At 42.6% G+C, this 10,265-nt stretch overlaps 1 protein-coding gene across 1 annotated transcript; it reads left to right on the top strand.

Moving 5' to 3' along the window:
- The first annotated feature begins 7,520 nt into the window (after positions 1 to 7,520).
- On the top strand, positions 7,521 to 9,890 carry LOC124700351 (transcription factor bHLH18-like). The gene is made up of 4 exons (XM_047232494.1): positions 7,521 to 7,696; positions 7,844 to 7,958; positions 8,048 to 8,953; positions 9,074 to 9,890. The coding sequence occupies exons 2-4, from the start codon at positions 7,932 to 7,934 to the stop codon at positions 9,146 to 9,148; spliced, it is 1,008 nt and encodes a 335-aa protein (XP_047088450.1). The 5' UTR covers positions 7,521 to 7,696; positions 7,844 to 7,931; the 3' UTR covers positions 9,149 to 9,890.
- Positions 9,891 to 10,265: the final 375 nt, after the last annotated feature.

Below are 10,265 nucleotides of genomic sequence, written 5' to 3'. Positions count from 1 at the left end.
TGTCGGGGCGGCAGCCCTGTACTTTCTAGGCGTCTTTGGTGGCCGTTGTGGCCGTGTGAAGATGGTGTTCTTCTTGACACATGATCTCATTGATCAAGTCGTTGATGAGTTTCGAAAGGCTCCTCCGAAGATATTCATTGGGCATTTAACGCGTGTAGATTGCTAGATCAGATGAGATTTGGTCATATGCACCCTTAATTCAGCCCTTGCGGCTTCAGGAGGGCATGACATGAAGCTTCATTGCTTGTTGACATTATGGATATGTTATTGTTTAGATTTCCATGGTGAAGACAGTTCGGAGAATGTGATGGCGGCTGAGGTCTAAGGCCTAGTAATGGTAGACCAAGCCTTCGAGGCAAAGAGGACTTCGCTTGGTGATTTCTGTCTCATCGTAGCGGGCACCTGCAAGCGGGACGGCAACATGGAAGGAGTACAGTGTCTTATCTTGCAGGATGAAAACCAAAGGTCTTGCCTTAATTGATCGTGTCTACAATAGCATGATGGAAGGCATTTATTTTGAGAGCGCAGACTTTCTCCAGAGTAAAAACATAAGACCTATGATCTGACAATGATAGTGCATGTGCATTACTTCCTTCCTGGAGGCGTTACCTTTGGAGAATTTAAACTACGGGTGTTGTCTTGACAGTGGTTTCTGCTGCAACTACAAGAAATTGATCACTATAGTGGGATATTTCTTGGTTTTTCTTCTTCTTTTGGTTTTAGGACTATGTGCATCTGTAATGTTTTTAGGACATGTTATTTTTTAAGAGCTTGGGTGTAATTGGTATATCCATGGTATTAATATATGCCCTTTATCGAAAATGATAGACAAGCAAGGCTCTGTCTTTAATCAATTGTTTTTTTAATTCCCCATAGGTCGGGTATTTTCCGGTCGCAAGATGAAACATGCCCATTTCATTATTTCCAATTTCATCAAACTTCGAACTTTTACATGAAATTTGTAAAGTATATAAATGTGGTTTACATACCATTTACAATGTATGTAATTTAAGCTACATCTATATCCATGTAATTTACATTGTTACTGGCTAGTAATTTTCTAATTTACATGTGAATACTAATGTAAATTTTGGGAATTCATTTTTGATCTTGGGTGCATATCGTCCTGTCGCTGAAAATGTCGCTTTTTTGTGAACGAATTTGCGAGCTCATAGAACATCGAGACTTACACGCAACATTTTTTATCATAAATTTTAACATTTTGAAATGTGTTTAAAACTATTTTCAACAATCAGGAGCATATGCTTCTAGGTGCAAAAACGCCTTGTCGTGTAAGTGTGTTGTTATTTGCGTCAAATAAGAGATTGCCAAAAAGAAGTGGCCCAATGGATTTACCATGCATGCAATGGACAAAAAGATCAAGTGTTGGCCAATTGAAAAACACTTGGCTGCATAATATTAGAAGTATTATATAGTATAATGGAATAATACTCTTATTAGTTAACGAGTGTAAATTTCACAAAGAAACGTGATGAGGTTCATGTGAAAACATGCAGAAGAACGGCATATGATTGTCCACACGGCTTCCTGAATTCCTTGAAGACCCAAACTCTACGTGGTTTCTGAATTATTTGCTCCAAATTTTATACTTTTGAGGATACTTATTTTATCCATTAGTCTTAAACAATAGGCAAATGTAGCTGTAAGGGAATCAAAATCTGCCAGTCCATACGAGTCCCTTTTGACTTGACCGTGCGCGCAACTTTCCCATGATCCCCCCCCCCCCCCTCCTCTCGATCCCTTTGGTTCTGGTGGGGTAGTACTGGCATCGCCCATGAACCTTCCTCCTCCCATAACCAAATAAAATACATATCATATCATATCCACAGGGTGATCGAATAAGTTACTGTGATGCCCTGTTCATGAGACATTATAGCCTAAGATGCCCATGCTGATGCTGATCCTGGAAAAAAATATGGACAAAATTACTGCAGAGATCAAGAAGCAAGTTGAAGGCCTGTCTAAGCTAGCTCATGTGGCCAGATCCATTCAGGCCGCCAGTGAATTATATTTCCCAGCTTGATGATCAAATCACTCGAACCTCAACGTACAACACATGATCAAACAGTTTTTCTTCTGGTCCTCGTCACCTCCAGCGTGCACATGACCAATGCCAGGCAGTTTAGGTGACTTGTTTAATAGAGCGATCCCTAATTACCCTCTTTGTCATGCAGGCATGTGCCCCCATGTACAAACAAGCCGGTACCAGAGCCCAAACCTTAAGGTTGCATCTATGATCTATCACAGGCCATGAGGTGGCCTCAAATGAAGATAAGCCTCATATATGCAATAATGTGATTTTTATATGTGCCCCCTTGTCGTACGGTTTTTATCTTTGGGACAATAAAATTGAAGTAGTTGGTTGGATCTGCAGGTCTTGCAGATAGATGCATTGCTGGGAGAGGTATGGGAATTGACTTCATGGGTGCTAAAGTTCAGTGTATGGGTGTTTTGATCCTAAGAGAGATTGCATGATGTAGTGTTCCTGTGCACCCGGTAACAGATCAAAAGAACCAATTTGGCAAGTTTAGGTGAGATCCGGTGTATTGTACTGTATTTGTCACCTACCAAGCAGATATTTTCAGTGTTTCTGGGATGTAAATGTAAATGTATTGAGGTATTTTCCTCTGTATTTTTTTTTTTGACAAAGATCATATATCAATATGGTGGAGATACCAATTACACCTAGCCTCTGTAAAAACACATTGCACTAGCGGTATTACGGATGCACACAGCTAAAAAAAGAGAATTACATAGAAGAAAAATCCCGCTACAGTGATCTATTCCTTGAAGCAGCAGAACCAATTACATAAAACTGACAAAGTCATCACTCTCAAAACATCGCTTTCAACAAGAACATTACCAGGCACAACTAATTAAGTCCAGACATTGAATTTTCACCCTAAAAGGTAAGACTATGAACTTCTCTTGTAGTCACCCCCACCAGCATGCCGATGCTCCAAGTTACGAATCACCAAGCCAATTCCTCATCGCCACCGGAGTCGAACCACCATCGCTAGTCCTCAGATCTCGGCTTCCATAACATTCTCTGCCAGAACCATAGAACGAGAACGTGCCCCATGATATTAACAGCCAACAGAGTTTCGAAGAGGTCCCTCTGGAACCAAACGGTGAGAGAAAAAACACGGGTGCGCACGACCGAATCTCACCTGATCTAGCAGTCTCTAGTGGAGTACTCCGGTGGAGCCTTTTGGGACACGCCAGTGCAGCCAGATCAATGAGGCCAGGCAACCGGTAGGTCTTCATCTTGATAGGAGGAGAAACCCTAGGACCGCTACCATTATTCGCGAGACCGGTAGGCCCCTAAGCCGCCAGTCGCCTCCATTCCGGATTGTCCTGAGAGGAAAGACGCAATTCAGGCGCAAGGCTGCAAGTGTCAGCGATCCGAGGAGCCGCTAGGCCACGTCGCCCCGGCCGTGGCTGAACCCATCTGGCCAGATCGGCTTTAGCCTAGATCTCGGCACGATGATCCAGTACGCCACCATGCTCATCGAAGACTCGCTGGGGGTGGACCGCATCGTCGTCACCGCCACACTAACGTAGGGCCTCAGGCCCCGAACGTAAAGCCATGCCACCATGTGTTGCCATCGGAGTTCCCCCAACTCACGAGGAACCCCAACGGGTCGCATCTCGCCATCCCAGCCGCCGTCTTTGATGCGGAGGGTGCCGCTACCGCTGCCGGCTAGGGTAGCGGTGGTGTCCAATGGGGCGTGGGTGGGGCCAGTAGGGGGCTTGAGGTGGGATGGCGGCTCTCCGCTGCTGGCAAGGGTACCGGTGGCGGCCAGTGGGGCAGGGGTGGATGCAGTAGGGGGTTTGAGGTGGGAGGGCGTCTCCAGAGCCTCCCGGAAGGGAGCGACTCGGGAGGGTCGACTTGGGAGGATGTTTGCTAATTTTCATCTGTATTAGATGTAGTTACTACAATTATGCTACACATGGACGCATGGATATGCAGGGTAACGTAGCATTCTATTTAAATGATGTATTTGGTTAACCATATGATTATGCACACGCACGAATTGTTAAGACTTTACTTAGCACGGCCAACGGTGCAAATCACATGTTTAGATCTCCAACTTGGCACAGCATGTGTTCATTATTCTCTCTCCCCATGGTTGAAGTAACTTGGGGCATTAACTCTTGCTAAAAGTTCGGAGCCAGATCACGCAATATCCAGTGCCCTCTTTAAAATTTCTCAACCCCTTCTCTCACATCAACGGTTGGGAGTCCACGTTCGAAAAAGATTCAAATAACACTGAACAAAATCTTGAACAAATCCCTTGATTAGATCGTTTCATAAATCCAGCTTGCTTTGCCCATTGAAAATTGATTTTTCATTATATTAAGCTGTTAACTAATCCTATTGGTCGGCCTCAATATACACTTGCTTGTCCCCATGTGAGTTGGGCCCAAGGCATCATCAAAATCCACCAACAAATCTTTCTGGTGGGCAACAGGTTGCACTTGCACAGATTATTTTGCTGCTCGTTAGTTGATCTGTTTGTTCCCAGGTTTTAGTGACGGGCGTCTCCACTTTCGGCTGGGTGCTGAACGCTGAGTAGCAAAACCAAAATTTAATCGGTTGAAACCGCAAATAAATCAAAACTAGTATTGGTACTCAAACATAGAGCGAGGAGGCCGGCTCAAAATTATATTTCGCCAATGTGTCATGACTTCTATGGGAATTCATATCAATAGGAATAGCTAGTCTTTACGTTGGCTCGCCAAGTTTATCACAACTCTCCTTCTTTATCTAACCTTGAAACCGGCTATTCTTAAAAGGCATAGGTCAAGTTCGAATGTGCCATTGATAAGAAATAAAATTATCCAAAGATTTTCCATCGCACTACAACAAGTGGTCCTCCGAGCTGGGGGAATACTATGCAACTCACCCCACAAAAAAATTGCATAGTTACTTCAACACACTAATGGTATGTAACGTATAATGCCAATTTTAGTAAAACTATAAAGTTTTTATCTCTAGTTTTGTTCCTCCAACTATTCGGTGAGCTCAGTTTTATCTCCAAACTCAACTAGCAGACAAGCCTATTAACTTTCAATGCCGGAAGTATTTCTCGGTTAGCTGCAGTAAAAGTGGTGTGCCAAATAAGGAGATGGCGATTTTGCAAACATGGTGATTTGTCGGCAAATTCAATTAGGAAACTAAAAACCCTATAATTTTAGGAAATAATGGAAACTAAAATTATTGTCGGAGTATCAGAAAGAAAATTAGATTAAAAAATTATGCTCTAATTCTAATACTTAACTCCTTAATGGAAAAAAGATCAAAAGCAAAAAAAACCTAGTGGTAATAAGAAATAAAACAATGACTACTAATGAATCTTATGAAAGAATAATACATATAACAACTCACAATACTATTGGAAAACATCATAGTTAAACAATTTACGACTACTAGTCGGACAAACAGAAACTACTCAGCATAGCTAAAAGAATATGGAAACATTGGATAAAAGAAGGAAATCTCAAATATCCAAATAAATAAGATAAGTTCCATGAATTGTTTTAAACTGAGAAGTTCAAAATAGGTGGAATAATTGACTAGTATGCATTTCTGGCTCCCAAGCTCAAGTGATCCTTCTATTTTTTAAAATTGGAAATCATGTTCAATTAAAAGCTTTCAAATTTGTAAAATAATCTGGATGTGCTCAATGATATATCCTACAAATATGAATAGTCTCAAATTAAAATAGTTTGTATTCCAGTTAAGAAAAAAGAAAAAAAAGTATGTATCTGAGTAGAGTGAACAATGCATGTTTTTAGCACTACAAAATTATTGGATTTCCTTTTTTGTGTACCTAGGAATTACCAGAACTTATGGTTGTGATGTTGCAAGATGGTAGCATATATCCTGGACTACATCTAGATTCGTTTTATATTTTTTTGTAATTTTGACACATGAAATTTGATCTTTCTTAGAGATAACTAGATCTTGGGAGCCAAAGAAAATTTTCGATAATTAACACTACATTAAAAAAATCAAGAAAGGTCTAGATAAATGAAGGAACATTCATAAAAATCAAGAAAATTAGTGAATTTATTTTGTTAGCTATTTTAAATACCTATTTTTCGTCGCTTTCACTTTTAAAATATTTATATTTCAAAAAATATATTATAAAAAATAGGATACACATTTCGCCCATAAATCATGTTTTCTTCAAATTGACACTTTTTCCTTATGTTATGTAACTTCATATTACACTTTAATTCCCTAATCATTATTTTAGCTTTGCTAATGGTTTTTTATTTTATCTCCTAATTTGGTCACTATGTGTGGAAAATAATTCTTCTGTTCTTTGGCCGGGCTTAGAGACCTATTATGTTTGGTTGCCAATCTGACATGTAATGAATTTTATATGAACAAAAACGACACAAGAAAACCTCGACAGACTAGAAGAAGACCCTTTCCTTCTATTAAAGAGCTTGTGGAAATTAAAATGCGCGTGTGGATATTACAAGGGCATATATTGTAAAGTTGTGAAACCAGTTTCATTTCCATCAACCAAAGAAGTTTCTATAGATATAATGTATTCCTACAATGTGAAAATCCAAAACCGAATTTACTGGCTTTTGTTTCTTTTCTACATTGCAAATTCAATTGACTATGCTCTCAAAGTACGAAGATAAGTAATACAATATCTTCCTCTAATTTTGGTGCATTAGGGGGAAGCTCTAGAAACAATTTACTGGGATGAAAATATCTAATTCACAATATATTGCCTGTCCTCTGAAATTTATTGTTTTGTACATTAGAGGTGTTCCAAATGTACCTTTTACCACTGGTTTCTTTTGAAATATATAATAAAAAATGTAACTTTAGAAGAATTTTGAGAGAATACACACATGATTTTCATTTATCCAATCAAAATACATTTGAAGACATTAGTATGTATTGACTATATTCCCATCTGAAATGACGGGTTTTATACCAGACTTAAGGGAGTATGTCATATCGTATCAGACATCAATTTTTTATTTTTGTGAAATCACATGTCACATACATATATAACTGATTGGATCCATGTAAGTGTATATTTGAGAATTTTGAATGCTTGCTTTCCTCCCGCTGAAAACAGGCAGAAATATATTTGCTGGTGATACGGACAATCTCCAAAATCAAGTTCAAGTTGGCTCAAACTATTCCCGTACAACCCACAGGACCCTGCGACGGAACACCAACCAAACACTGGTAGAAACGACAAAAGCAGAACCAAATATTTCGGATCCTCGGTGTGTATATTTTCACACATCCTCTGGCCGATCTCCTTGACATCACCATGAAGTAATACAACGAATTGATATATCCTTCTGAGCCAATAAAAATGCTGCGGAGAGAAAGTGGGAGAGCAATAATCTATAGTACCAGCTAGACTGGCAAAATACAACCACGATGGCCCCTCCAAATCCTTTTTATAAAAGGGGCACGTACAGGGAATAGGTGACTCAAGCCAGCCACCATTCGTACAGTCTAAGAGGCTCGAACCAAGGAGTAGTTCACACCCAACCAAGAGGCCTTAAAATAGTCTCATTCTCCTAATCCCAAAGGTTATATAAGCTGGTGCGGCTTGCGTCGTCTTCCATTGGTGCGAAGCAAAGGAAAGGGACCAAGCTGACCTCTCTCTCTCTCTCTCCGAAGGTTGGTCTCTCTAGTTCTTGGCCTCAGCTCCTTCCTCCTCCCTCCCTCCACTGATAATCAACACACATGCACAGAGACGTCGTAACAGCCTCAGCTCGAGCTTACACATTGCATTTTTACTAACTGCTGTGCGTTCTGATATATCAGGATTCAGGCCAACTCATAAAGAAACAATTTGCCATCTTTAGCTTGGAGGCGATCGAGGCGTTTAGATCGAACAAATTTATATCTCCGAATGGCGACTCAGTGGTTCTCCAATATGGTAATTTACTCATCATCTTCTCTTTGTTATATGATTGCACTAGCAGTCACAAGGTGACTAATCGTGTGTGGTCTTTTCTTGGCGCGCAGGTCATGGACGAGCCGAGCTTCTTCCACCAGTGGCAGTCGGACGCGTCGCTGGAGCAGTACACAGAGCAGCAGATCGCCGTGGCGTTCGGGCAGGGTGAGCTGGAGGCTGCTGCGCTGATGCACCAGCAGGAGCAGCAGTACGAGCACCGGCCGTGCAAGGCGGCCAAGCTGAACACCACCAGCTGGGACTCGTGCATCACGGACCAGGGCTCCCCCGCCGACACCTCCTCCCCAACCATCCTCTCCTTCGGCGGCGGCAACGCCTTCGCCAAGGCGGCGCCTCAGGCCCCCGCCGCCGCCTACTACGGCACTGCGCCCGCTGTCAAGCCCAAGCAGGAGGTCGACGCCGCGGCTGTGGCGCCGTTTCACAAGCGGAGCTACGACGCCATGGTCGCCGCCGAGCCCGCCAGGGTGGCGCCGATGACCCGTCCCGCGGCACAGAACCAGGACCACATCCTGGCCGAGCGGAAGCGCCGCGAGAAGCTCAGCGAGCGCTTCATCGCGCTGTCCAAGATCGTGCCGGGCCTCAAGAAGATGGACAAGGCGTCCGTGCTAGGCGACGCGATCAAGTACGTCAAGACGCTGCAGGAGCAGGTCAAGGGCATGGAGGAGGTGGCCCGGAGGCGGCCCGTGGAGTCGGCGGTGCTCGTCAAGAAGTCACAGCTCACAGCCGACGAGGACGATGGCTCCTCCTGCGACGAGAACTTCGAGGGCGCCGAGGCCGGGCTGCCGGAGATCGAGGCCCGGATGTCGGACCGCACGGTGCTCGTCAAGATCCACTGCGAGAACCGCAAGGGAGCCCTCATCGCCGCCCTGACCGAGGTGGAGAGCATCGGCCTCGCCATCATGAACACCAATGTGCTTCCCTTCACCACCTCCACCCTCGACATCACCATCATGGCCACGGTCAGCTCTCCTCTCTCAATCATCTCATCTCTTCTTAATTTATTACTTGTACATGTGAACACAAATTAGTTAACATTTAGATGGTCTTACTGATGTGTTATTCTGATGATAATTTTGCAGGCCAGTGATGACTTCTCCTTATCTGTCAAGGACATCGTCAGGAAGCTAAATCAAGCCTTCAAGTCGTCCCGGTGAAGGACCTGCTGCCTCCTGATCATCAAGTCTAATTTAGATCTTTGGTTTCTATTTCCCTCCTTTTTTTCATCATTAGCCTTGAAGTATTTGGGGCTAATGGTTTTAGGTTCTTCCCTGCTGGTGCTTCTGAAGAGAGTTTGCTTGCAGTCCCCCACACAGTGCCCCTCAAAGATAGCCATTTCCACCTTTTTTTGCCTAAACACCTAGTTACACTTCTATTCTCAACCTCTTTTTTGCCTGGTTTGATCTAATCACTCCATGTTCTTGGGAGAGAGTAGACTGTTAACTAAGAGACATGTCTTTTTCTAGGGCTAGTTACCAAGGGGAGTTTGACTTCTACAAACCTCATTTTTCATTTCTCCCCTTCACTCCATGATTTTGCCCTGTCACCCTGTTTTTCCAATTAGAGGATTGAGTTTTTCAAACCCAAACACACCTTTGCCGTCCTCTCAATCCTACCACCAAAAAGGCTTCAGATATCTGTGGAGAAAATGGCGTCGTCTTTTTTTTCAGCACTGATGGTGGACTTTTGCAAGCCTTCGATTCAGAAGTAGTAGAGCAGGGTGTTCCTGTTTTTCAGGGTACTAGTACAAGTTGGTCCCAGCTTTGATGAACCCTTTGCTTGTAGTTTCCTTGTGAGTTTTGTTGTAACAGGATCAAGATGTAGCTCCATCTGTACCCTCTTGTTTGCTTGCATACAAGTACAAAGAATAAATAAATATATGCTCGGTTGTTAACTTCATGGATCTCTTGGTTACATGTCCTTTCAGCTAAGATATGTCTTTCTTAATATTGAAATATATCTGCCCGAATTGTTTATGTGCCAGAATCGTTAAACGATCTTGTATATTTGCCTGGATAGCACTATCATATTTATTACCTGTCCACAAATCAATACCAAATTACAAGGACGGCTCTTCTCTTTTCATACATAAAAATAATAATGGAACCATACATTTCAGACTAGGAACATAGGGCACGTGTGTGTGTACGTAGATTAAAACGGCGGCGTTTCTCTATTCATGCAGAACTGATCGTATTCAGACTGTTTTACAGTTTCTCCCTCAAAGTGCAAGGTGCTTTATATCTTGCACAGGTATATCAGTTTAAACAACTG

Source organism: Lolium rigidum, chromosome 3, assembly GCF_022539505.1.
Source record: "Lolium rigidum isolate FL_2022 chromosome 3, APGP_CSIRO_Lrig_0.1, whole genome shotgun sequence".
Taxonomy (NCBI): domain Eukaryota; kingdom Viridiplantae; phylum Streptophyta; class Magnoliopsida; order Poales; family Poaceae; genus Lolium; species Lolium rigidum.
This window is presented reverse-complemented; position numbering and strand designations above follow the sequence as displayed.